Source organism: Rhea pennata, chromosome 24 (assembly GCF_028389875.1).
Source record: "Rhea pennata isolate bPtePen1 chromosome 24, bPtePen1.pri, whole genome shotgun sequence".
Taxonomy (NCBI): Eukaryota; Metazoa; Chordata; class Aves; order Rheiformes; family Rheidae; genus Rhea; species Rhea pennata.
This window is the reverse complement of record NC_084686.1, coordinates 488249-515298: the sequence shown is the minus strand read 5'-3', so window position 1 is coordinate 515298 and position 27050 is coordinate 488249. Positions and strand designations below refer to the sequence as shown.

Genomic DNA, 27050 nt, shown 5'->3' with positions numbered 1-27050 from the left:
TTTCAGCTCATGCAGTTTTCTGGTTTTTATGTGGGACTTTGCGTAAGGGGCTCTGACCCATCACAGAAAGATGGAATTCAGAACCTAGCCAGAGACTGAGTTGGAGACTGGCTCTAGTTAGGCACCAAACTTTGGATCTTGATCAAATACAGTCACTTCTATATTTAAGCACGCGATAAATCCAAGAGTGCTATCTGAGGTCAGGTTATGTTACCTACTTTGCTATAAGGGATCTTTGAGTGAAACATTTGGTGTTCTTGCACTGAAAAAGAGGTAATTTGGTACAATCTGCACAAATTGTGGAGAAAACTGAGGCAGCATTGCTAAGAATTCGTATCATAATGGCTCATAGATATGTTTACTGTAGTGATCTGGAGAATTCTGTCTAGTAATTGGAGCTTGGGTAGAGGTGCCTTAATAGCTTATCAAATAGCAAGTTCAGACATTGCACTCTCTGCATTGGGAACATGAAACTCTTTGGAAGGCTTCAGTTTCCAGTGGAATGATTAGAATTGCCTTTCAGTTTCATGATGGCACTTTTGGTCTAAGCTGACAGCAAATTGCCAAAACGGAAGTCAGGTCCTATACAATAGAAAATTTAGTGTATGAATCAGCAGTCTTCTACAAGGCAACAGCTGTGAATGTGTTTGCAGTTTTTTATATAGAGATCAGACAACTCTGTTTACTACAAGTCTGAAAAATACGTCTGTATGAGTTTGCAGGTTCCCTATCGTTTGCATGCAGTCTTGGTTCATGAAGGGCAAGCAAATGCTGGTCATTACTGGGCCTACATATATGACCAGCCTCGAAAAAGCTGGCTCAAGTACAATGACATCTCAGTGACAGAATCATCATGGGAAGAACTGGAGAGAGATTCATTTGGAGGCTTGAGGAATGCCAGTGCCTACTGCCTGATGTACATAAGTGATAAGGTGTCCCGCTTGGTTGCAGGTATGGGAGCCAAAACTGCTGGTTATTCATACATTTGTGTACTATGTTGTCTCTCTAACCCTGCGTCACCTTTAAATTCCTCAGCTTCTCTTTGGCATAGTATTATGCCTGTCCTGTAGCGGAGGAGGCAGAGAGAGGCTCAGGAGCAGGGGAATGTAACTTGATTGCTGTCAAGAGCAGGAAAAGACTAGCTCTGCAGCACACTTAGTTCATTAGATCTGGTCAAGTGTAGTTTTAGCATTTCTGACTGATACTTAATTACTAGTCTTTGTAACTGGCTAAAGATATGCATGTATCATATATATGTGTATATATATATATATATATAAAATGCATATATATGCATAAAATGGCAGGTTTTGCCATTTTGACTGAGACTTTCTTGTTTTGAGAGTCCATCAGGCAGTATCCAAATGCTTCAGAAGATGATGCAGAAAAGTTCAGTTGATGAAGAAGTGATTTATTCTGTACTCATTTTTTTTCTAAATCCCTAATAAAGTTAAAAACTGAAGAAAGAACTTTACTAGTGAGATTATACTAATTAATTTAATATTAATAAAAATAAACACTGAAGCTTCCCGTTCACTACTTTCAATATGCCTTTATTGCTAGTGTTTATCACTTTGACACTGTATGTGGTTTATATAAGAGTGCTCCGTTTATAAGGTCACGTGGAATGTCTCCCAGTTATTTATGCTGCTTTTATCTTGCATTTTGGTTCAGCTGCTTGTTTGGTAGTGATATTGTAATATGCAGCTACACAGTGTGTCTTACATATGCAGTCTTTGCTATTGCATGAGTTGAGTTATTGGTAGTGGTGACTGAGCCTTACAAGTGTGTTTGCGGTGCCAATAGGCACATAGTTATGTGGAGAAATTGTTGTGCACATGGCACCATACATGGCAAGCAGCTGTAGAAGAACCTACTATTCTGATGCTTGCTTCGTATAGATGTAATAAATAGAAACAAACAATGTAGAACTGTCATTCTTCTCATCACTAAATGTTGCTGATGAGAATCTGGAAGTTGTGGGTTTTGTGCACCTTCCTGTGACAGTTCAGCCTCTGAAATCCATGTGTTTTTTTTCCCTGTTTGATGTAATTCTTGTTGTTTTTAAAAATGCTTTGCTTTTACAATTATATATAAGAAAAGGTGGTATAGGGAACTGTCATTTGGTTCCGATTAAATTTAAAGATTTTTCTAAACCTGGTATTTCTTGGGGGTATTTTTGTGATATTTTAAAACTTCAAACAATATTGAAATAGTTTTAAAAAAAGTACTGATAAGTACAAGTAGGAAATGCTTGCTTTGGAATCCACGTGATTCCTACCCTTATATGTTACGTTGCATTGTAGGTATGATGTCTCGAGCTAAATTGTGACCTTTCTGGCTACTGGCAGTTTAAATGATGTGCTCTGAATATTGTAGCCCTTTGATAATGATATATTCCTGACCTACGGCATCAGAGGTCACTGTTTCTGGAATTTCTTTTCAGTAGGTGGTGTTAGAGGTAGAAAAAAACTAGTTTTTGCCTTGGAGAGGTTCATAAATCTATCTTTATCTTTGTACTTCTGGTTATGGTTCATCTTAATTTATAGAACTATGAGAAAGTGTTTTTTTCATTTATCTCAGCTTATTTGGTTGTTGCTTTCCATAATATGGCAGAGATGTTTAGTCTATAATGGTGTAGTCATGCTACCATGTATTTCATCGTATAAAAAACTGTGCATCTCTTCCAGATGAGGAGGATGATTCAGATGTTGGACGGTTTCAGAAAGAAGTTGAAGCCTTGCCCTTCGAACTGAAACATTACATTCAGGAGGACAACTGGCGACTTGAGCAAGAGGCAGAAGAATGGGAAGAGGAGCAATCTTGCAAGATACCTCAGATTGAACCTTCACCTGCTTTTGAATCACAGGACCTCTCTTCTGAATCAGGACCAGGTAACACCACATCTGAATTTGTGAACAGTGTTGAAACTAGTAACAACCAAGTCAGAAATAGCACTAGTTTGGAGCCTTATGTGAAATCCTAGATATCTCAGGGAAACTGTTAATGAAGTAGCAAAGCAGGTTGGTAGAGGCTGCATCCTGGCAACAGGAAAAACTATTCTACTCATTGTGTGTGTGCATACTTTTAAGTTTGTCACAGAGTTTGATGAAAGGGTGTTTTCCATTCATTTAATCATAGTTAGCTAATTACAAAAATGTCAGTAAGTGAAATGAAAGTATTGAGCAGCAAATGTTGAGGTGCTGTTCTCTTGAGTGGAAGAGCGTTACTTAGCAATGCCTGATAGTATGTGCCATACCTACTGAAAAGGCTTCATGAGGCTTGCATGTACAAGCTCATGATGAAATACGTTCACTGCTGGGATGAACGTAGCAGATGTTAACTCGTGGAGAAATGCTACAAAACATCTTGGAACAATAAAGAAAGCAGACTTCATGAAAAGCAAGTGCTCGTTAAAGTATGGGATGTTGATAGAACTGAATAGCAAGCTTATTGCAGACTCATATATGGTCTTAAATTGGTGTTTTGCATCACGTTAAATGATGAAACAGTTTAAGGTATGAATAAAGGCATAATTTTATTTTAGGCTTGTAGTTCCTGAGTTCATGTATTTTTAGCAGGCTGTTTCATCATCTTAACTGCTTGCATGACCAAGTTTTTGACAGAATTAAGGTAGCCTGTAAATTCAAATATGAACGGTTTGGGAATGCCATTCACAGGTAAAGAAGGTGCTGTGTGTGCCTAATAAATGTGGAAGATACCTGCTTTGATCTCGTGCACTCTTTCACCTTCTTTCATCTTTTACCTTCTGTCCGTTTGGATTTGTGTCTTGCAGTTCATGCTCAGTAATACCACACCTCTGTCCTGACAGATCAGTCTTCAGGCTGTGAGCAGAGCATGCGTTCGTTGTCCTCTGAACATGCCATGATTGCAAAGGAGCAGACTGCCCAGGCCATTGCAAACACTGCCGATGCCTACGAGAAGAATGGTGTAGAGGCAGCTCTCTGTGAGGTGAGAACTGAGCCCCGGCCTAGAACACAGACAGTTGTTGTCTTTGTATTCTTCCTAATGAACATCTGCTTTTTTCATTTCTGTGTATTTCTGTAGCTCTGTCACCTTTAACTCGATCCACTTTTACTTTCCTGTGTTTTGCTTTTGTTTTTCTTATTCTTTTCTTCTTTCTGCTGCCACAGCCAAAAGAGATAGACCCAATGAAGGCCCATCCGGGAGAAACAACTCTTACAGTTCAGGCAGAACAACCACAGGATGCTAAAGAGACAGAGTCTGCTGACCAAACTAGCTCACAGGTCTCTGAAGTGGAAATCCCCAGTGTGGGGAAGATTCTTGTTAGATCTGATGCAGATGGATATGATGAGGAGGTACAGAACCTAGTGCAGGAGTTTAATTACTGTCTGTCATTAACCTGTAACTGTGCAGTTAGTTGGCTTTGAGCTTTCCTAAGATTGGGTAAGATAGTAGTCTGTCAGGAAATAATGTTGTTTTCAATATAAATTTTCCCACTATAGAAATAAGGAAGGCCAGACCAAATCTTCTAGTAATTTCATCTCCAAATGCTATCAGAAAAGCAGCTCCGTAAAAGCACTTAATCATTACATCTGCACATTGTTCCTTTAAGTTGTCTTTCTGTCACAACTGTATCAAAATTGATCCTAGCTATATTACTTTATTTACAAGCCTCTTTACTATTTTCAGTTAGTTTTGTCCTGTCTAAGGAGTGACTGCTAAAACTTACAGTAACCTCCCTCATATACATACTCAAGCATTATGTTAGAAGTCAGTCAGTTCAGGCTTTTTCACAAGTACAATTGTATTTCACATGTAGAAATACTGAGCTAGTTACTACATGAGTATGTTTAATGTTTGCTTGTGTGAAGTTAGCACAATGAAATGCTCTGCCATAGGCAGTGCTCTCTTATTTGTATTGCTTTAAAAATTTGAATGGGACATACAGGGGATATGATTAGCGTGCTTTGTGTTCTCACCTGTTGAATTTACAAACTCAAGGCTTGGAATGACACATTTAAGTGTTTGAAAAAAACTCTATTTAAAGTGCATGTGATAGATGGAATAAGTAGTATATTATCAAATTGCAGCTCTGGCTTGTTCCATCAACATTCATATCATTTCCTTTAAACTTTACCTTTTGAACCTTTTTCTTTTCTTCACCATGCCTTTTCTTCTGTCTGTCATTGTTTTCCTTGTTCCTGTTTGTGTTTGTTTTCCTGCTTTTGTGGTAGGTGATGCTGAGTCCAGCCATGCAAGGTGTGATCCTCGCTATTGCAAAAGCCCGCCAGACCTTTGATCGAGATGGGTCTGAAGCAGGGCTTGTTAAGGTATCTTTCTTGTTTGCTAAATCCAGTAGAATGAAAGTCTGTTTACATTCATAATATATCAGTACAGCCTACATGTTTCATTTCATGAAAAGGGAACATTTCATGCAGTTTTTCTTTCAGCTAATGGCTTTTTTGACCCACGTTTCTGTTCTCTTATTGTAATAACATAGCCTTGTGCTCTAAACAATTTTTAGAAGTTGTAAGCACTCCCCTCCTTTCAGAATAAGCAACAGCTTTTACTTACTTTTCACTATTTGTACCACTTATTCTTTAACTGTTGGCAGTTCTCTCTGTCTGGATAATGACAAATAGACTTGTTTTATTTGGGTACCTATTAGAATCTGTTGTATAAGTCCTTAATTGAAACTAGGACTCACATGAAACCTTTTTTTGGTCCTGAATGTGCATGCTTACTGTAACCTTTCTTGTAAAGTGCATCCTAAGAAATGTGTGCATTGGATAGAGGGATTTGAAAGAATATGCGCCGCTGCATATTGAAGCTGTTAGATTTTACAGGCAAAAGGATTTAAATAAAAATATGATGTGGGAAAAATCACCTGTTATTAATATCCAGGAGTATAAATCACTCCTGCATCTTAATACTGATACAAGAGATATACAGTAGATTTTTTCAACTTTGGCACTTGCAGCAAGATTCCCAAAACTAAGGGAGTTGTACAGCCCACTCTTTCTGAAAGGCATTTAGCCTGCTGGCAACTGCAAGCTTAGCATCAACCGCTGCAGCATTCAAACCGGCAGAAGGATGGAAGTTTTAGTGTGTGTGTTTCATTGATAGGCGTTCCATGAGGAATACTGCAGACTCTATCTACTTGCAAAAGAGACCCCAACCCCTCAGAATGATGCCCGGTTGCAACATGTGCTCGTTTACTTCCTGCAAAACAATGCTCCCAAACAGGTTGTCGAGCGGACCCTTCTTGAGCAGTTTGCAGATAAAAACCTCAGCTATGATGAAAGGTTTGTGCTTTGGATTACAAGATGAAGCTTTTCTCATCAGACACAAGTGGCACAATTTCTCTAATTTTTGTCCTCTCTGCTTATACGGAGCAGGTCAATTAGCATTATGAAGGTAGCACGAGCTAAGCTGAGAGAAATTGGCCCTGACGATGTTGATATGGAGGAGTATAAGGTAAGGGACCAGAATGCCATTTTTGATTGTTAATGTTTGTCAGTGCTCGTGCTGTCCAAAATTCCAGGAAACCAGGAATACAGTGCAAGTTCATAAAGCAGTAGCTAGTGTGCCTATAAGTATCTTTCTTGCTGTCTGAACTTTGTGTGTTCAGAAGGTGGTGGTTAAAAGTAAGAATGAATATCTTGGGAATTTCTTGAACTTTTGGGAATGTGCATGCAATTGACTAAATTGAGTTGTTTTATTTACGGCTTACAAGAGAACTTTAGACAACTCGGAGGGTCAGATCTGATATGCTTCTGGATTGTGAAGGAATGTAATACTCAGTATGTGTGTTACAGGTGAAGCTGACACTCTGCTTTTCTTGTTATTCCTCAACAGAGATGGCACGAAGACTACAGTCTTTTTCGCAAGGTGTCTGTTTACCTGCTTACAGGGCTGGAGCTGTACCAGAATAGAAAGTAGGTTAATATTAATTGGCTGCTTGAATAAGATTAGCTACAGGCTAGAAGTACAAGCTATTTTGACAGTACTTACTGCTTCTGACCTGTGATGGTCAATCTTGTATTTGAGATATGCTTTCTTCTTGACTTGCTAATAGCCTTTTCTTGAATGCAGAGGTGACCTCGTTTGACAATTTAAATGTTATGCTGAGTTACTAGGTAGATGTCTGACCCCGATTCTTAGGATTTCCCACTAATCTGTCCTTCGGTAGAGCTTTGTATTTTCGTTCCCAGAGATGAGTTTGCAGGAATGATGATTGCCATCATCTTATTTTGCTCTTTGGACTCCTGGATTAAAATCAAACTATCCTGTATTGGATGCCATACTTTGTTTTTAAATGTATTTTGAAGTTCTCTGGACTTGTGAGAAGTGAAAATAGATGTTTTTCCCTGCCAATGTTATTGCAGCTGTATGTTACATAAATAGTGTAGTACAGAGGAAGTGAGAAAGAAAGATTTTATGAAAGATTTGATGTTTAAAGTCGTTTTTGCAATACAGAAGAAAACTTGCCTTTTAGAAATTATTCATGGATAGGAACAGAATTTTATATTCTGAGGTGGCTCTCAGTGATGAGCTGCTGAAGTCAAGTGGGTAAACTGACAAGAAGCTAGGCAGGGTGTGTTAGAATTTCTCTGAAATGACGTAGTCTCTACCAGTTTTGATTTGGCTGACTCAAGAAGCTCAACCCAGCAGTTGTTTTCTTAAATATTTTTTAACCAGTTCTTTTATAAGCTAGAAATATGTAGAAATTGAAAATACTGTTCTGTGCACCTCTTTGCGCATTCTCCTGAAGTGCAAAGTTCAGGGACCAATACAGAAAATGTAGAAGTTGGCACTCGCATTCTCACTAAATTGTACACAAACTTTTTCTTTAAAGGGCTGTTTCTAAGATGCTGGTTTGGCACACTGGGGAAAAAGGGATGTGTCATTAGTTGACGTAGAACAACTATTTATGCTTTGGTGAGGAAATGAAGTTTATCTGTCAGGCTTGATGTTAGTTACCATTGAGGCTGAGTGGAAAACATTTCCTGAGTTGACATGGCTGACTTCACTGCAGCTTGTGACACTGATAAACCTGGAGGGCTGGACAGCTGACACTCTTGTCTTAGGTACCAGGAGTCATTGACCTACCTGGTCTACGCCTACCAAAGTAACACCACACTGCTGATGAAGGGACCCAACAGAGGAGTGAATGAATCGCTGATTGCCCTGTACAGAAGAAAATGTCTCCTGGTCTGTAACAAAGAGCTCTAAATTCATTCTTGGAGGGGCAGGGGAGGGAGCTGCCTAGGTAACATCAGCTCTTTTTGCTCTGTGAGTCAGTTCACTCACTGACTGCTGAATGCACATTGCTCAAAGAATCAGGTCATGCCATATCCCTTTGTATGAGCACATTTTATTAACGTGCTTCTTTTTCAGGAAAGGTTCAGATACTGCTGAACTTGCTCTCAGGTTTTAAATCTATGCTTTTCAAAAGGCAGTATTTGTATCATTTTCTGTCCATTAGGTTCCATCATTGCCTTTCTCCCTCTTTTTTATTTCTAGTGTTAATAGCTTTCTCTCTCTAAGCAAAAGGTGATGCCTTTTTCCCTGGGAAAAAAAACAGTATAAAATGGAGATTTGTTTTTAGTTCATGCTCTGTGGCTGCCAAGACCCATGTAACTAATACTGCTGGAGCCTATTACTATGGCTTCTGCTCCTTACCGTGTGCCAGTGATAGTATGAAAATCTAGCAAATGATAATTTAATGAAGATACAGTTTTCAGGGAATATGGGTAAAGGCAGATCTGTATCTCAGCATCTTAAAGCCAGAACCGTATACATGCTGTTGCTCTAATCCTGTAGCAGTTTTTCTCTGTTGTTTCTCTTGTGATTGATTAAAGGAAAATTCCTTTAAGAGAAAGTGGCGCCTGATTTTGTTAGTCTATGTGTTTCTACATGGCTATCAAATGAAAGGGGCTGAGCCGTATGACTTTCCTGACAGCATGTTGATTACTTGATGTCTGTACTGACTTTGTAAGTGTCTGTCCCCCGATTTTCCTCCTCCCGTAGAAGCTGAATGATGTGGCAGCATCTCTGTTTGTGAGCAGTGAAGAGGCTCGTGTGGCAGAGGGCATTAACATCCTGAATGAGCTGATCATCCCCTGCATGCACCTCATCATTAACAATGACATCTCAAAAGATGACCTGGATGCCATTGAGGTCATGAGAAACCGCTGGTGCTCCTATCTGGGACGAGAAGACATGGATGGTAAGGAACAGCTGCCGGCCTCCCCTTTTTGGTGCTGTGTATTCTAAGCAGTCAGGATGGTTTCTAGGCCTTAGCTAGAAAGGAATTAAAGAACCATTTAAAATATTTCCTTGGATTCTTAGCATTTACGCTGTAGCACACTTGGTATTTCTGCTTGGGGTTCTGAGAAGTGTATTTGAATCATCAATTGAGTTATGTTGTAGAAGAATTTATTTACTGTTTGCTGTCAATCTGCAGAAGGATTCCTGTTTATTGAAATGTGAGAAACTATGTTAAAAAGAATGGCTAAGTTTCATCTAGGTGTGTATTGTTTTTGCTTTAACTGAGAGTTTCCCATAGATGGCAGGTGAATGCTGCCAGATTCAGAGGATCTTTGCCCTCTAAAGAGATTTGTTCTTTGTAGCTGAATTTTGGTTCTGGATAGCTGTCTTTTGTTAAGTATTTCCTTCTGCAGTCTGGAGCCATGATTCCTCTGAGGTTTTAAAAAGAGAGATTGGTTTTGACTGATTTGATCTGTGTGTGAAGATTTAGGGAGTTTGGTTTGTTGTTATCCTCAACAGAGGGTAAATTTGCCATAGGAAAGTAAGGCGAAACACAGAGGTTTATTCTCAAAATACTACCATAGAGGATAAATGTTGGATACGCTTAGGCTAATGTGCAAGTAGCCCATTCTTCGGTTTGTCCTGATGACGCTTAAGTGAAAGATTTTAAAGAAACAACAGTAGACTGCACCTCCTGTATCAGGTGAGCTGGTTCAAATGTTGTCATTTTCTGCCTGCTTTTCTTCATCTAAAAGTTTTTGTCCTTTAGTGGGCCTGATGCTGGAGTTTGTGTGGTCAGCTCCTGAAGGGCTCTTGTTTACCATGGATTGAATGCCGTCTCCTCTATACAGGCAGACCTGTGAAGGTCCGAGATGTTAAAGGCCACAGCACATGCTCTATTTTGCGTGAATGTCAAGTCAGCATTTGAGTGTAGCCTTGAAATGTGCAGTTATTTCTGACATACCAGCAAGTAAAGCATCCTGAACTGAGAAAATGTAGAATCTTGGTGACACTTGGCACTACCCCCAGCGCAGCTAGGTGGCAGTGGAGCTTTCCTCTTTATTGAGCCTTTGGTAGTCTCCACACACAAAGAGACAGGACCTGAGGACTGATGAGACCCAGGCAGCAGCTGGTGCGATGACTCTTCTGTGTCAGCAGATGCTGCTTGTCCTTGTGTGCAGGACAAGAGCTGTTTTCAGCTTTGGAAGATCAATCTTGAAAAGGCGTCACAGCTTTTTAGCTTGCAGCCCTCTGCCATCTGGTCTTTTACTGTTTCAGTGCCATTGACTATCTCATCCTTTCCCCCCTGACAGCAAACCTGCAGCTGAAGCTAGGCGAATTGCTCCCCAGGCTCCTTGACTGCTCTGCAGAGGTTATTGTGCTCAAAGAGCCCCCGAAGATCCGGCCCAACTCCCCCTACGACCTCTGCAGCCGCTTTGCAGCCGTGATGGAGTCCATTCACGGGGCCTCAACGGTGACTGTAAAATAGATGGCTGACTTTCCAGCTTGATGTGGTATACTGTAAGCCACCTAACTGCACAGAATCCTTCTGTCAGGCAGTATTTCGATGGGAGAGGGAGGAGGACAGATAATTTGTATTCAAACCTGTATTCTTTGTATATATGAATGAATAAAAAGCAGTATTGCACTTTTAAGATAAAATGTTATGTGATAATGCTGATGATGTGAACCACTGTGCTAATACAACACAAGTATCTGGCAGTACCATCTGCCTTTCATCCCTAAGACTGTATCAGAAGATTCTTCTGTTGTGGCAACTTTCTAGACTGTTCAGCAGACAAAATCCCTGGAACTGTGAAAACAGAGCAAGAGACTGACTCATCTGGTGAGCCAAGCTATTAACTGTCATTGAGCTGTCAAACCCATTTACATCTTCCTAAATTATACATAAAAGCTATCAAAGATGGTCAATTCATATCTTGCCAGGCTACTGCTAGCAGAAGTCTGAATTGTGTGACTAGGGAGCAGAGGGGAAGATGGCTCACAGGGTATATAATGTGGGCAGTCATGCGTGCAGCTGCATATTTTGGCTGAGTGAAGTCAAACAGGCATTTGCCTTTTGTGTTTAACTGGCAAAAGAAATTATGCAGGACTCTTCCTCTGAGAAAGGCAAAAGCAAATAATGGCAGTGCCAGGAGACAGGACAGAGCTTTAAAGATCCTCTCATGCACAGTTGTGCTACAGTGGTAGCTTACCAGTTAAAGTAAATACCACCTCCTCCACCAAAGGAAATTCCCTTCTTGGATCTGAAAATAAACTTCTTCCTCCCCTCTGGTGGATTTTTAATGTTGGATTAGTGATTATGATAACTGCAAAGGCTAGAATCAGCTCTTAGGTTTCTTATTATCCCTCTGTAAAAGTGTGCCCCGTTTGAATTTCCTTTTCCAGGCAGCCTGTAATTACGTTTGAACAGCAGCAGTTGTTTCAACCAAATGTTCTGAGTAGGTGGGGAGGGGGGAAAATCCTGTTTGTTAGGACTATGCAGGTTTTATAAAAGTACAATAAAAGCATTTGTTCTATTTTAGAATGAAATAGCTCCCTTCATTTTTTTGCTCCGTTTTTAAATCTTAAGACTCTTCTTGGCCTTAATATGAAGAAAGGGAAGCAAATATATATATTTTTAAACCTGTTGACAAAATGATGCAGAAATTTCTGTAACCTGAGGAAGTTCCGAAGCTGCCAGAACAGTGCAAGTGCTAGCTTTACTTCATCCTTAGTCTCCTGTGAAGAAAGCATAGTACTTGGTAGCACTGGGCAGCAGCAGGATAGACTTCCCTAACAGTGTGTGAGAGAGTTTAGTGCCTGTGAACATACAGGTGTGTGTGTTCCTCAGAGTTCATAATGTGTCAACCCATCACTGATCAGCATCCAAGAAACCTGTCACAAAAGATTTTGAATACAGTAAAGTTTCCAACAGTATCTTACCATGTTTGTAAAGTAGCCAGGTCGTGTTATGCCCTGGGGTTAAACAAGACTCACATTAAGCATTTGTTGCTTGTCTGCTTTGCAGTTGACACTCTTGTTCATCAGTTGCTATAATGTGAAGGCAAGTTGTAATGTAACTGAGTGTCCTGTGTGTCAGTGCCTATCTTCAGTCCTCTGAAGTTACCTAAGGGTGAGACAGGCTGAGCTGCACTTTGAGTTATTCTGCTGTCTGGTTTTCTATCTAGGTGTTCTCTATTTCTGCTCAAGATTAAGCAGTGTACCTGAAGTTTCACATTCTTCTTTGCTGTACCTTAGCTAAAGGACACGCATGTTGGAAGCCTGCAGTGTCTGGAGATAACAGCCCATCTCTGAGATGGATCTCGGCACATGGGACAAATGTGGGGAGAAGGTGGGGGGCAGGTCTGAAGCAGGATAAAATTCACTCATGGTGAGCAGGTGCCATGCAGCTTGGGAAACAGGGCTTCCTCCAAAAGGCAGAGGGGAGTGGGTGGAGATGGGTGGGGGATTTGTATTTCTCTTTCTTCACTGTATTTTCCTGTAGACAGTGTTCAGAGAACTTTCATGCTCACTGTTAATGCTCTGTGGCTTTTTCTGAAACCCTAGTTTTAAGAGTAGAGAACCTGTTTTGGAGCCTTTTTCCACTTCAAGCTGTTCTGCATTAGCTTGCAGGTTTTGAAACAGGGAATCTACCATTGCCAAGCATGCAGCCGTAAATAATGCAGTCACATTAAATTAGTAAAGAGGAGGCAAAAGCAATACTTTCCTGCAGCCAAATTTTCTCAGAGTTGCTTTATTAACTTAGGACTTGAAGCATTTAATTTTCTCCTGAGCTGCTAACATGGTTCTGCATTATAATGGAACTCTTGCCTGCTTCTGCTGGCTGGCATTGCCCTGACAAAATACAGATTTCCTTTCAGCAGCTAGGGAAGAGAGTGGGCAAAATACTCAAGGATGAGATTTTTTTGACAAGCTAAAGTCTGATGTTTCTAGGACTTCTTCCTAGTACAAAAATAGTTGTAATTAGCAGAGCTATGTTTGAACGAAAATTGTCAGCAAAGTGACACTGTTCTGTCACTTTAGTTTTCCTAGTTATTTAGGAACAAATAACTCCTGTAACAGTTGAGGTTCACCTTCTATTCTCCCAAGCATTTTAGAATAAAATGAAACACTGTTACCTAAAGAAGCTCAAGCTATCCCTGTGCAAACTGTGAGCCATGCCTATTACAGTTAAGGGGGTGTTATAGAACAAGGACCGCTGCTCTTTCAACCTTACTATCTTGTGTTCCACTTGGTCTTCATGAAGAGTCCACAGAGGCTCTTTTCAGCAACGTGAGTTGTTGACACCTCTCTCTTATTTCTTATGGTGCTCATGTTCTGGGGTCTGATTGCAAAGTATAAAAATATTCAGCATTTTGAATAGGCATCTTGGCACCACATACTCAGTAACTGTATTTACTCTTCTCAACTAAGAGGTGACTCATAATTTCAAGATAACTTCTTGTGATACTGTTGTGTCATTCCAAGGCATTCTCATTTGCAGGTAACTAGGATGTGGTTTGGGAAAGATTCTTGAATGAGGAGAATCCAGTTATTCATACAGTCATGGGGCAGTATCTTTCTCCAGTTGTTTTAAATTGCTAACAGAAATGAAATAATCAACAGATATGCAAACTGCACTTTTAAATTAAAAATGAAGATTTCTCAGGAGTGCAATCCCCAGTGCCCATCAAGTCTTGATGCTTTGGGCCAGGCTCGAAGGGAGGAATGTGCCAAAGCCAGAAACCTTTACTCGCAGTCTGGTTATCCTCTTTCTCCCTCCCCCATATTTTCATTTCCCAAGGGTGTGGGTGACAAATTATAGCCAAAATAGAGTCTCTTTGCTTTGTGGGTTTGTCAGACTTTTAGAGGGCGGCTAAAAGTTTGTGTAAATCTTTGAAAAGCATGTTCATCAGCCAAGAATGCTACCCTTCTGGCCCCTATATTTTGCCTTGCTTGATCTTCAGTATGAAGGACATGGCATGAAACAGAACTCCTGAGTGCCCTCCTCTCCCCTCTTAACTCTGTGCATGACTGACTGCAAGCAGCTGAATTGCTATAGTGCTTTAGGGAAGGGAGGAGAGGATGCTTTCAGACTGTCAAATCAGCAGCAACAGCAATTCTGGTTTTATGCATAGGTGGTGAAAAATTGGTGGCTGCAGAACTAGTCCAAAGAGAGAATACTTCAAATTTGCTTACACATTCTTGCCAGGCTGTACTTTTGTTTCATTTTCAGAGTAACCTCTGGATTTTGACTGTGTATTTAGGGGTAAATTCAAGGCCCATCATTGCAAATGAGACCTTTTTTATATCTGTCAGAGCTGGAGAGCACATGCCACTGCATTCTCCCTACGCGAAGGGTCGTGCTCACAGAGGGAACGAGCATCAGCAGAGGCAGTGACTGGCAGATCCTACAGGCCAGGGGAAGTGGCACTGTTTAGGAAGCTCCAAATCTGGAATCTGTATGTTGGCCTGGCTGCAATTTTCTGCCATGTCCTAAGTCCAGGCAGCAGGAAAAAACTCTGGGAATAATCTCTTTTCTTTCTCTCTCCCTGCGTACTTCTTTTTCTACTCTTCAGCTTAGCCAGAGCAAAGTGCAAATTACAAAATGGAACTTTTTAAAGAAAAGTGAACTTTGATTCCTGAAGGAATGCTGGTTTTGGATGGGGGCTTCCTTCATTTTGATCATGCGACCATGGCTTTTAGTGCAAACAGATTAGAACAGCAGTAAACCCAGCTGTTAAATAGTACTGTAGCACTGCATTTACTTCTGTCAGGATTCTTGGTATTAATTCAGCCTGATGTTTGTTAGTATCACAGAGGCAAGTAAGTAGGCTTTATTTTTAAAGCCAAATGAAGAAAATGTGGAAGAGATCTTTAAAGAGACCCACAAAATACTTCTTTTGCTTTATATGCACAGATAGACAATTCAATTGGAAAGCTTTCTAAATGAAGGTCTATGGTGCATTTGTGACTTTCTCATCTCAGTGATGAGGAAATTGGACTAGTGAATGGGATATTACCACTGGCTTTGTGCCTCTGGAGCACACTTTTTTGTATCAACTCTTTTTTTTGATCTCCATTTCTTTTGATTTTTTTTCTTTTTTTAAAGCTTTTCTAGATGAACAAAGGTAATATTCAAAATGCAGCATTGCTCCTTAAAGCGCAAACTCTCTATCCCCACTCTTTCCATACATTGTATGAGATGCAATTATATTTTCAGAGCACGAATACATACTGCTGACAACCGAAATAATTTATTTTGAATACATCAAAGTGAAATGGACATGCAAGGAATGAACATTTTAGTTTGATATAGATGTTACAATGATTACATTCTTGACTACGGGAAATTTCCAGGGAAACGCTAACATAGTGTAATCAAGAAGTGACTATATTGCAAATGTAACCAGAAATAGGAGTGCTCTTTACTGCTCTATGTCTGCCTTGTTGGCTTAGACCACCAGGCTCAGTCTGCAAGTGTTGCAGAGAAAGCTATTGCTCTTTTAAAAAAAAAAAAAAAAAAAAGGAAAGAAACAGACACACAACAAGAAAAAAAAATGTGACCCTATCTGAGGAATTGGCAAATCATCCTGCAAAATATGAGAACTGTCTCTGAAATCTGAACAGCCAGGAACTGCACAGGGCACTGTGCTGAAAGTCTTAGATTACCAGATCCGCATTTTTGGGGTGTGAGTGGTGGCTCCAAGGTGACATCCCAGCTGGACCTTGCATCGCTGCGCGTTGGCGGCAAACTGCTGCAGGCATAGATGGTGTTTCGGTCCTTTTTAAGCAAGTGGTATAGATAAGGAGCAACCCACCTGCTGCAAGGAAAAAGCCAGCAAACCACCCCAGGAATGTTGCCTCCCCGAATTCCCATCTCGGGACAATGTCGGGAATAGTTTCATCCCAGAACTCAAGCACTGTGTTATAGGCGACCCACGAAACCGGGATGAGGGTCATAATCCCTGACGTGCCAAAAGCTGCTCCTCCGGAAAGCAGTAGCCGTTTCTTTAGTTCAGGTTTCTCTTCGCATGTTTTCCAGCAGTCCAACCCCAGGCTAGAGAGAGCAAATCCAAGAAACCCCAGTCCATTTGAGAGGCACATCAGGATTCGGGACACCCGCAGGTCCGGGGGCAGAGCGAGGAAGGACTCGTGGGCTTTACACTCCATGGCTCCTTCCTCCTGGATTATGCAGACTTGCCAGAGCCCCATGTTCCAGATCTCCAGTTCATTTAAGTCCAAGTTGAGATTCTTCCAGAGTGGCACAAACGTCGTAACACAGGACGAGACCCACCCGAAGAACGAGAGAAACATTCCACCCAGTTGAACCTTTGTGTTACAGCTCCAAGCCATGCTAATACTGTGTCTGGTAATCTGTGCTCCGGCTCCGCTGGTGGGGCTGAGATAAGCGTAGGTGAGCAGAAGCTTTTGGTATTAACACTTTTGAAGCTGTGTTTTTATGGCGTGGATTTCCATGAATGTGCTGTTTCAGTTGACAGGCTACTGACAGAGAGCTGCTGTTTGTTCCTCGCTTTCAGAGGAGTACTGGGGGGGAATTCAAGCTTATACCTCTGATTCCTGGGTGTGGCCACAATCATTTTCATGTCTTGTTGGTTTTACTGTGTTTAAAAGAAAGCACTCCTGGCTAGGCAGGAAAAACTGGGTACAACGGAGTAAATCTCTGTTCTGGAAAGCCAAGTATCAAACCCACAGTCAGCTCCTCTCTCCCCTTCTTCCCCCTCACCACTAAACCCGTGGTGCTTTGTGGCTTGTGCAACCTGGCTCCCAGCCACGGCCCGTAAAGCAGTATTTTCCCGTCCGAGCCGGGATGCAGGGAGAGCCCGGGACAACTCAGCAGCTCAGCTGGGGCACAGGGAGCCTGCAAGGAGCCTCGGGCAGCCTGCAGGATTGCAGCAACACAGAGGTCGCGCTCTGTGGCCACAAAATGTTGGATGCTGTGGTGCTGGGGCCAAGTCCCGTGGTTCATCTTTACAGCTTTTCCCTTGAGGGCTGCTCAAGTGGCAGCCTAGACTGCTAAAGCTGAGGCCCTCTCATTGGCTTTCCTGTCTGTCCTCTCCATACAGATGGGCTTGGATCACTTCTTGGGGGGCCAGCAGCTGGGATGCAGCAGCAGCACGTACCTCGCCAGTAAAGGGAAAAAACCACGAGGGGAAATGATAATGGCAGCAAATAACAGAGCAAAGACTGAGGAAATGCAGCGACCAGCACGGGCAGATGGGGAAGAGAAGGCGCAAGAAAGGCAACAAACCAAATGAGAAGGGGAGGGGGTGCTCTGCACAGGGAAAAGATGTGCCAGCAGGTCTTTGGCTCCTCTTTGAAGTCCTTGGAGGAGAGGGGAGAATTTTTGTTCTCAGTGCAGGCGATGTTGCTTCAAGACAAAGCCAACTTGCAAGCAGCAGTGAGTCCGGCAGAGTGGTGGCTGCCTCACTGTACGCAGGAGGGTTAAGCGAAAGTATGCAAATCCTCTGAGCCTCAGAAACCCTGAAGTGAGACTCTTGGCAGAGAAAGGGCCTCCAAATGAGTGGCAGCTCCAGCCACTGCTGGGGCTGGGTGGGGAGAGAACCCTGAAAGTGCTGCAGGAGAGAGGCTACATGAGGGAGAAAGCCTCTCCCCTCTCAGCAATTGCAGCTTTGCTCTGTTCTCAGGAGGTTTTGAAAGCACCAGCCCTTAATCAGTCGTTAATTAAATATCCAAGAAGTTTTTGAGAGCTGCAGCAAGAATTCAATTGTGCCTTGGGACTCCAAAGGGAGGTTGCACCTTCTCTGCCAATCCAGTGGATTGCTGGACGAGCAGAGGAAATTGCAACCTGTTTGCTCAGGGCACAGGTTGGAAGGCTCCCAGCTGTGAAGCACTTTCACAACAACCTAAGTAAAGGAGCAATTGGTCTGACTTGAGCATATTTTCTTTGAATAGCAGCTTTACAAACAGGCATCAATTAAGTCTTGCAAGCTGCTCTGGAGAGAGGGGCAACTTCTGCTCTGAGCTTAGCTGCCCTGCGGCAATGGGTGTGCTGGGAAATCAGACTGAATGACCCCATGTCATGGGGGAGGAGGAGTGGAGCCATGACAAAGTGAAGTCCAAAGACTGATGCCTGCATCGGTGTCAAAGCGAGGTATGGTGAAGTCCTGACCAAGTCCTGCTCTGCTTTTTTAGTCCTTCTGTGCTTTTCTACACCAGAGAAGAACATGGGATTTCTAGACTCTCACACTTCTCCTAATAAGTAAGTGAGGCGATTTTTTAAAATATAGTAATATCTTCTCTGAATGCCTCACGGCCTTCTCCACAGAGAGCAGACTTCTCATCAGCAATGTTGTCAGGAGCCTTAGGTCTCAGACCACCACGGCCGAACTGGAAGTGATTCCTGCTGCAAAGAATTTGTTTCTTGTGTTCGGGGACAAGTCCCTAATGACAAGCTTACTTCTACATTCTTACTTCTTACTTCTTTGACACCTATTTGCAGATGGACAGAGCAGTGCTTGCTGCTTTGAGGGAAGGCAAAGCATCCTCCCAGCATCCGGAGTTTTATTGAGCTAAGCTGGTGCATGGAGTTAGTCCTTGCTGCTGAGTCCGGTGGGAGCACAGTTCTCACCACACTCCCACATACTGCAGCTCACTTACTGCCAAAGCAAGCGTTAATTTGTGCTTTCTGTGAGTAAAACTTCATAGAACAAACTTTTGCCTTCGGAACACCTTGTTGCAGCAGAGGCTGTTACAGGAGAGCAGAGCTGCACGTGATGGATCCCCGTTGTTCTTGAAGGCAGAGATGGAGATCCTAGAAATCTTTGTATTGCACCAGGGACTGGACTTTAGCCTTCCTGAGGTACTTCACATCCTCAGAAAGTGCTTTGCAAACATTTCTCAGTAACCTGCTCTCTCCTATAAGGGCTCAATGCTTGAAAGTCAGCCGGGGACTATGCTGAGTGTTTGCAACTGTCTCCAGGAGCCTGTTGTTGAGAAAGTGACTTCAGTGCTGGAGGGACTGTCGGGGGGGGGGGGGGGGAGAGCGGGGGGTGGAACTGGCCCAACCATCAGTCAGTTCCTCCATGCTGCCAGCTCAAGGATGGAGCTGTTGCAGTTCTATCAGTGAAAAATGATTTCCTGGAACGTGAACCAGGCAAAAGAGGGGAGGTCTTTATAGAAAGAACACAGGCATTAGAATCTGTTTGTTTTAGTTACAGGCAGTTTTATCTCTTGGGTACACATCCTGCTTTCCATTGTTTGGCAATGACCAAGGGCTGTTCTGCTGCTGCATCTTCACTGGGGCTCCTACAGAAACAAACCTTGCTCCTCTGCTCGGGGTAAGTACATGGCATGCATGGTTAGGAAGGAGCTCTCACATTCTTGCTCTAGCATGGAGAAAAGCCCATAAGGTGCATTACCCATTCGCACTTCAGGTCGACATGGTCAGAATCCATAGGCAGGAAGATGAGGTTGCACAAGTCAGTCCTTTCCAAGGCTGAATTCCCTCTGCTCCGTGTAGGTTGCTGGTCAAACTGCCCTTGGCTTTGGTTTGATCAGCCTGAGCTCCTAGTCTTGTAGTCCAGGACTGGGGGATGTCTTGTCTGCAGTCCCTCAGAGGTTATGGTTTCTGGCTGGAGCTGTCGGTGCCGTGAGGAGATGGATCACGGGTGCTCTTGCACGTCTCTGGCCTCAGAAGGTGGTCTGCTTTTGAATGTCTCTGCCTCTGTCAGTACGATTTGAAGGCAGCAAAGCACAAAGGGGCTGAACATCTTGCTGGGAACATGAGAGCTGAGGTGACTTACAGGAACTGCTGAGTGTTCGAATCCCGACCCTCCTCCCTGGACACAGCCAGGACCCCCCAACAGAGCTTTTCATGACTTTCCCCATGTCTTTGTATGCCGGATCAGCAGTGGGAGACTGCAAAGCTACCGAGCAGGAGCCTCTCCACGGATGCTAGGCCTGGTTTGCCGCTCCACCGGTACTTGCAGGAGCATCATTCGTCCTCGTAAGTCTGGCTCGAGGCACGACCCTCTCCCTGCCCCTCTCACAGTGTGCCCCTCCTCGGGACTGGCGGTATGGGGTCTGTGCCAGGTCACGATGCCTGCCTTGGGGTCCCACTAATCCAGTGGGGAGGAAACTCTGCCCTTCGTGTGGCAGCAAGCCATGAGCCTGCCCTGAGCCCGTGAGCTCAAGAGGTCCATGTGCAGAGCGGGGACTGCCTCTTCCCGTTCACGTTTGCAAGGTGGGGTTGCAGCAGTAAGGAGAGCTACAGGTGTGACATTAGAGAGGGGGGACACCTGTGACCACCACTGAGCAAAAATAACGCTGCTTGTTTCCCTTGTCTCCTGCCCTCCAAGCTAATGTGCCTCAGCCCCTGCAAGGGAGACCTTGGCCTCCCCAAACCTCTCCGTTGGTTGCCCACAGGCATTGGCTTTGGACACATCCCCGTGCCCCTCGGTCATGTCGGTTGCTAAGCTGCCTCCAGGCAATGCAGGTAACTTCTTGTCGCTGGTATTTGAACAGCAGCCTGGGGCTGCGAGGGACAGTGCCAGCCCCAAGGCACAGCCCTCGGGGCAGTCACGTAGGAGGAAGCTCATCGCTCTGATTTTATTCCTCTCTGCTTTTCGCCTCGCCAGGTCCCCACGTACACGCAGGACTCGCTGGTGTCCTGCAGAACAGCTTTAACCCAGCTGGCCAAGTAAGAAATGGAGGCAAGCTGTGTCATCTCCAAAAAGAGGTGGCCTTGAACTGATCCCTTTAGTCACGCTTTACCTGAACTCTGAAGTTACTGAAAGACTTACCTGTGCTGTATTAGTAACCTCGAGCTGTTTAAGGCTCTGGCTAAGCAGTTATTTAAAACCTCTGTGCTACCTTTGCTATTTTTAACCCTCCTGCTGTAAAGAACCAACTTTAAATATAACATGGAGCAATCTTTAACAGAGGCACAGCGGGACCTTGAGCCCTGTGTTGTCCTCCTCAGCGAGGGGAGCAAGGTGACTTCTAGATCTCCATGCTGCCAGGGTTAACTGCAGCAGTGGATTAAACTGGTTGACACACAAAGAAACCGACTGGATGAGGGGGGGTGCTTTCCAGCTGTTGCTGGTGATCCTGGCCCTAAAGCCAGATGGGGAGCTGGGTGTGTCACAAGGATGAGAGCAGGGAAATCCTCCTGCTTGGTAGGAGAGATTTTCCGTAGAGCTGGGGAATCCCTCCCTGTCTTTCCCCAGGGCAGAGTTGCCTCGCTGTGCACATCTGCTAGGGCAAAGAGCAACCTGGTGCAACCCCTGCTATCTGCTCCTGCATCCGCCCCGTGCTTGCTGCGTCTGCCCCTCAGCTGGTTCGTGAGCCTGGTGGAGCAGGAGCAGTCCTCCTGCTGCGAGTGCTTGGCTGCGAGAAGACGTGTGCCAGCAGAGCCACGCACCTGCCCAGGAGCCTCAGCTGCTGCGTCCCTTCCCCCAGCAGACAGGATCTGAGCAGGGACTCCTGGGTCCGGATGGGACAAACCGGTCCCCCGCAGGGTTTTGGGCCATCTGTGTGCAGCCCCTTCTGGGGAACCAAGCAGTCAGGTCTCTGGCTTTTGTCATGAACTGCCACGTCGAGCGTGTTCGAGCACGTCCACGGGCCTTGTGCCTGCTTGCCCCACAGGCGTGTGCTGTGCCAGGAAGGGCCATGCCGAGCAGCAGCTCTTGGTGTTCGGTCTCCCTCTGCATGGGCATGATCTTCCCCATCATCCCCGCCAAGAGAGGCACCGCGGCTTCTCCTCAGCCCACAGCTCGACAGGGTGCTTTCCCACTGTCTCTTAAAATCCAAAGTGGAGATGGAGCTGTTGAGCCTTTGCCCCACTGTTCCTCATTCATGACAGGCAGGCAGGTAAGATACCGAAGACCACTGGAGGAGCCAAGAGTACCTATGCTTCCAGCCTGGAAGTCTGCCCTGCTCCACATGCCGGCTCTTTGCTTTGCTCCACTTGGCACCTAGGAGGTTTGGGCAGGAGGGCAGAGGGGAAGCCTGGCCGGTACTGCGCCCATCAGTGCTAGAGGCATGGGGAGACCAGCTCTGAGGGCTCCCAGGCAGTGTGTGTGCTCCTTGCCCAAGCCTTCCTGATTAAATCATCTTGAGGTAATTCTGCCTGTCATTGAGACAGATTAACGGGTGACCTTCTTCTTCTGGAGCAGGATTGGAGGTTGCTGCCAAGCTCCCCTTCCCTCCCATAAGCTCTGGCCACACAGCCCAGGAGGGGATTTGAATCCAGAACTGATGGGAAGAGGCCTGGAGGCAGACGGGACTGTGCTGGGACAGCCTGAGAGGAGCAGTAGTCACAAGGAGAGGACATCATCTGCTGGCCTTGCCCGTTCCTGCCTGGCAGGTGCAGTGCCTGGAAATGAGGTAAGTGCCCCGCTCACTTAGGGGTCTGCAAGCAGCTGCTTTCTCCTGGAGATTGCTGGCACCGGCTGGGCAGCCTAGACCTCGTGGAGGGCAGTGCTGAGGATGGGAGCGCTGCAGGGGAGTGAGGGGCACCGAGCCCTGCCACTCCCCTGGGCATCCGCATCAGGGCCCCAGCTGCTCGGGCTTTCTGCCCCTGGTGTCACTGAGCACCTGATGCTTGGGGCTCGCATGCTATGTGCGTGAGGGGCGAACAGCCTATAGCTCTCTGGCAGAGCAGCCGAGGCAGCACTGCTTGTTCCGCTGGGACATTGGCAGGAGGTGGCTGGGCAGAGGCACCACGGAAATGAGAGCAGTTCTCCCCAGGGGTGCAGGCTGCATGGCTGACGGTGAAAATTTTGCAAAGGCAAATGATACTCAGATGTGCAGAGAGTCCAAGTCCACAACTCCCAAGTGGCCCAGCTGTGTTCTTGAGCTGCCCAACAGTTGACAAGTGCTCCAGAGAGCCCTGTCCCTGTGGGGCAGTGCGTTCCTGCCCTGCTGCCCAGTTTGGAGTTCCAGGAACACGACCTTCTAACATCTTTCTCCAGGGATTAGCCCTGACACAGCAGAGTCGACAGGGCAGGAGAGCTCAAAGATGACAGGCACAGAGCAATGCTGGTTTGCCTTTCTTCTCCCCTGCCTTTTCAAATTGAGATGATGATCCCAGAGGGTGGGAGGTGGAAAGGGCAGGCTGGGAAGGTGCAGCAGGGAGCAAAGGCACTGAGAGAGCGTTGCCTTCACAGGGCTGAGGTCTCCATCATGTCTGCAGATGTCACTCCAGAGCTATTCGGTTAAGTAGGAGGAGGGACGCGAAGGTCAGCTTCATCAGGGCAGGTTTACAGCTTGCTCTTGGGAGGTGGCTAATGCTTGTAAGCTGTGTGGTCCACAAAGGGCAGATGAAGAGCCCAGCGGCATCAGTGCTTCTCCTCATCTTGGGAATTTCTTCTTGTTTACAGCAAAAACGTGGCCTCTGGGGTTACAGATTTGCTGTCTCTGTGCCAGGCTATGGACAGGTAGCTGCATCTGCCAGAGAGAGGCCCTACATGTGTTGCCTGGAGCAGAGCAACTTTTGCTCTCACTCGTCGTGTCTTTAGTTCCCTTCCAGTGCCGTTTGTGACAAAAACCCATCAGGCCAACCGAGCTGTGTTGCAGAGGTGCAAACTCCCTGACAGAGGAGAGAGGGCCAGGGAAAACAATTCCACCTGAGATGATAGGCTCCTGCCTGTCTTGGAGAGCCAAAGCTTTGGGTCGCAGAGATCAGGAGCTCAGCCAGATGCATCCATCAGGCAGAGAGCGCTACCACTTCCCCTGGCCAGCAGCAGCCCTGTCCAAGTCAGGAGGAGCATTTCTGGAGAACGGTGGACTGAGGTGGATCTGGAGCTCCCCGTGACCTGGCAGTTTCATTGCACCGGAGAGAGCATGACACTATTTTTAATATGGGGCAGCTCAAGTGTGTGTCCTGGTTTAGAGTGGACTGCAAGATGGGTCTGCCCAGAGCCTGGGAGAAAGGGACAGAAAGGGTGGGATCCCAGCTGGACCACATGGTGCCCAAGAGCCTGATGTGGTGCCCACAGCCCCCGTCCTGGTGATGGGTGTGCACAGCACAGTGCTGCTGCCCACTCCAGTGCGGAGGCTGGAGGGGGCCGCCTCTCGCCCCTTCGGTTAGCCGTGTCTCCAGCACCCAGGATCCACACCTGTGGGTTCCCCGTGCTGCCTGTTAAAGAAATTACACATGTGCTTTGGGAGAAAAAAAAAAGAGAAAAGCCTCTGAACTTAATGAATTGGCAGGAGCTTTTGCCTTAGTATATTAAGGGAAATCTTCTTAAAATGTAGGAGTCCGGGATTTTCAAAAATATTCCTGACTTCTTTATAAAGTGTCTTTCCACAGATCTGCCACAGCTGTCTTTGTGGGAGCTGTGCTCCTCGAACCTGGGGGCTCTTTTGTATCTCCTGCCCTCTTGCTGCTTTTGCTTTTAAAAATGAAGGTTGAAAATCAGGAGAATTTGCTCCCCTCCCCCATACCAAAGGCACATGAAAGCCAGATGTCAGTTCTCAGCTGGCTACTACTGCCCTGAGGAAGGGAATAATTACGGCAGATAATTATTTCTGAGATAAAGCGCTCACCCAAAAGCTTGTTACGGAAAACTATTCATCATCGCCCAAATCTGGAGATGCAGGGCCTGCAAGGCTCAGCGTGCGGCGGATGATGGGGATATGTGCTGACAGTAACTGTGTTTCACTTTCCCTCTTCTTTCCTCTTTTTGTTGGAAATATTCCTGCTGCTCAGAAGGTTTTTCATGCGCCTGCAGCCGAGATCCGCTGAATCACAAAATGAAATGTCATTAAAACAGGAGGTGGTCCAGAAAAGCTGAGCTTCTGCAGGCAGAGCGAAGTAAAGCCATGAGGCTTGCAGCTCACCAGTCGCAGGTGGCTCCTTCGCAGGGACAGGGAAGTGTTTCTGGGAGAACTCTCATTCGCAGAGGTTTCCTCTGGTACTTTGTTCCAGAGTGCATTTACCAGTCTGCTGCTAGACAGTTCTGCTACATAGCAGCAGCAGACATTCACCGGAGAATTTACTTGTTTGCAGATTCTCTGCCAGCTCCCAGAGGTGTTTTGCAGGAGAGGCGAACCCCTGGGAGGATGGAGCAGCATAGACAGGGGTGCTGCGTAAGGTGGCCAGGCCCTTTGCCGTTCCCTTCTGGGGAAGCACCACGTGCTGCTTCAGGCCAGGTCCTGCTGTGGGCTCTGCAAGCCCGCAGCGCGCTGCAGCGGCCAGCGCTCCACCCGCGCGGTCCCCTTGCAGCACTTCCTTGCTGCGGTACCTGTCCTGGCCCAGCGCAGCAGGGTTTCTCTGGCCGGCCCACTGGGCCAGGCTTCCGAATGCTTAACAAATTATCATTCTGGCTGGAATTAAAGCACTTGTCAGGGACAAGGCCAGGACAAAAGTGCAGGTAATCACAAGGAACTGCTGTTCGCTTTGGGCAGCTGCCAGGGCTGCTCCCCGGACAGGCTGACTTGCCTTAACCGGACGTGGCAAAGCCCCCAGGAGGAAGTCACCTCCTTCCCCCAGCCTCTGCAATGCAATTAAAGTTACGTAATTGGCTTAGCCATCTGGTGCCACGCCGTAGCCCCCCCATGTCCAGCCGGCACAGGGTGTTCCAGCTCGCCCTCAGCTCCATCACCTGCGTGTGCATTGTCAGGAGAGGCTCGTCCCCCAGCTGGACTAGATCCCCCACATCTCCCAGAGACCACAACTGCTCTCTGCGAGGGCTCATCATTTCCCAGGGCTGCAGGGTAAAGCCTTAGGACTGCGCAACTCTGCAGCTCTGCAGCACGGAGCCCTGCAGGGGCTGAGCAAGAGTGTTTTGCAGCTTGTCTGGGTCTTCCAGCTTGTGCTTCCAGCTCAGGACAGAAATGGGGGCCAGTGTGCTGGGGAACAGAGGGCTCCTAAATTTTAACCCCCATTGATGACACTGGTCGTATCGCTTAGGTTCCGTCTGGCTACTGCTTGGAATGAAGACGATCTCCTCCACCTCCAGGGAGACCGAATTGCTCAAGGTCTGCAGCACTTCCTCTGTGGAAGGACTGTGGTCCAAACTGTTGATAGATCTACCTGGTTTTGGAGTAGTTGTGAGGTTCTTTTCTTTTCTTCCCCCTCGTACCCCCCAATTTACTTTCAATCTGAAATGTAAGGCCTGGCTTGGACATTAAGCTCTAACCCACCCAACCACAAGCAAATGGTGGGAATTCAGAAGTGCTGGGACTGCTTGGTGAACTGACTGGGAGGGAGAGTTTTGTGCTGCTCGTTATTGATAGCAGCAACTCAGCCGGGGCCGTGGACTTCCTTACCGGAGAGCCGGGCCGCGCGCTCCACTGGCGCGCGGCTGCAGACCAAGGAAGGGCTTCGTGCTTGCAGCCCTCGAGAGCACCGCGCGGGCTTTCCGTGGAGGAGAGCCGCTTCGCAGGCGGGCAGCCGTTCAACACCTCCACGTAGAGAGCGAGGAGGAAGCAGCAACACGCTGAAGCTGCCGGGGAAGCGTGGAGAAGAGGGTCTGGTCTGAGCGGCAGCCCCGGCACGCATCTCGCCCTGCTTGCCGCTTCGCTTCTGCCGGCTCAGCGCCGTGACCTCGCGCGCCTCTCCGCAACGCGGCCGGCAGAGCCGTCTCCGATTTGAGACGGTGGGGTGAGAGCACACCCGGGAGAGCGGCTCTGCCGCCAACGAAATGTCGTGGGAGCCGTGTGCCCCTGCGAGACGCGGGGAGGGGCAGGGAGCGCCGTGCCGTGCCGCGCCATGCCGCGCCGTGCCGCGCGGGTCGAGCCGTGCCGAGGGGGTCGGGGTTGTGCCACGACGCGCCGCACAGCGCCTGGGGGTTCTCCCA

The 27050-nt window shown here is 46.1% G+C and overlaps 2 protein-coding genes across 9 annotated transcripts in view; one reads left to right on the top strand and one right to left on the bottom strand.

The window, feature by feature from the left end:
- Positions 1 to 11811, top strand: part of USP28 (ubiquitin specific peptidase 28) — a 31586-nt gene extending 19775 nt beyond the window's left edge. For 3 of the 8 annotated variants that reach the window (XM_062594722.1, XM_062594723.1, XM_062594729.1), the window contains 11 exons: positions 723 to 951; positions 2691 to 2894; positions 3833 to 3972; positions 4155 to 4340; positions 5220 to 5315; positions 6112 to 6290; positions 6384 to 6462; positions 6844 to 6923; positions 8076 to 8199; positions 9019 to 9217; positions 10572 to 11811. In XM_062594722.1, coding sequence (XP_062450706.1) covers positions 723 to 951; positions 2691 to 2894; positions 3833 to 3972; positions 4155 to 4340; positions 5220 to 5315; positions 6112 to 6290; positions 6384 to 6462; positions 6844 to 6923; positions 8076 to 8199; positions 9019 to 9217; positions 10572 to 10747 — 1692 coding nt within the window. In that variant the 3' untranslated portion in view covers positions 10748 to 11811. Of the gene's footprint in view, positions 1 to 722; positions 952 to 2690; positions 2895 to 3832; positions 3973 to 4154; positions 4341 to 5219; positions 5316 to 6111; positions 6291 to 6383; positions 6463 to 6843; positions 6924 to 8023; positions 8200 to 9018; positions 9218 to 10571 lie in introns of those variants that run through there. The other 5 variants (XM_062594724.1, XM_062594725.1, XM_062594726.1 and 2 more) reach the window with 5 other exon arrangements.
- Positions 11812 to 15917: 4106 nt separating this feature from the next.
- CLDN25 (claudin 25) lies at positions 15918 to 16617 on the bottom strand. The gene has a single exon (XM_062594654.1). The coding sequence runs from the start codon at positions 16615 to 16617 to the stop codon at positions 15925 to 15927; it is 693 nt and encodes a 230-aa protein (XP_062450638.1). The 3' UTR covers positions 15918 to 15924.
- Positions 16618 to 27050: the final 10433 nt, after the last annotated feature.

Bases quoted from the DNA above. Each gene is read 5' to 3' on its own strand.
- CLDN25 (XM_062594654.1), bottom strand. From the start codon at position 16,617: ATGGCTTGGAGCTGTAACACAAAGGTTCAACTGGGTGGAATGTTTCTC.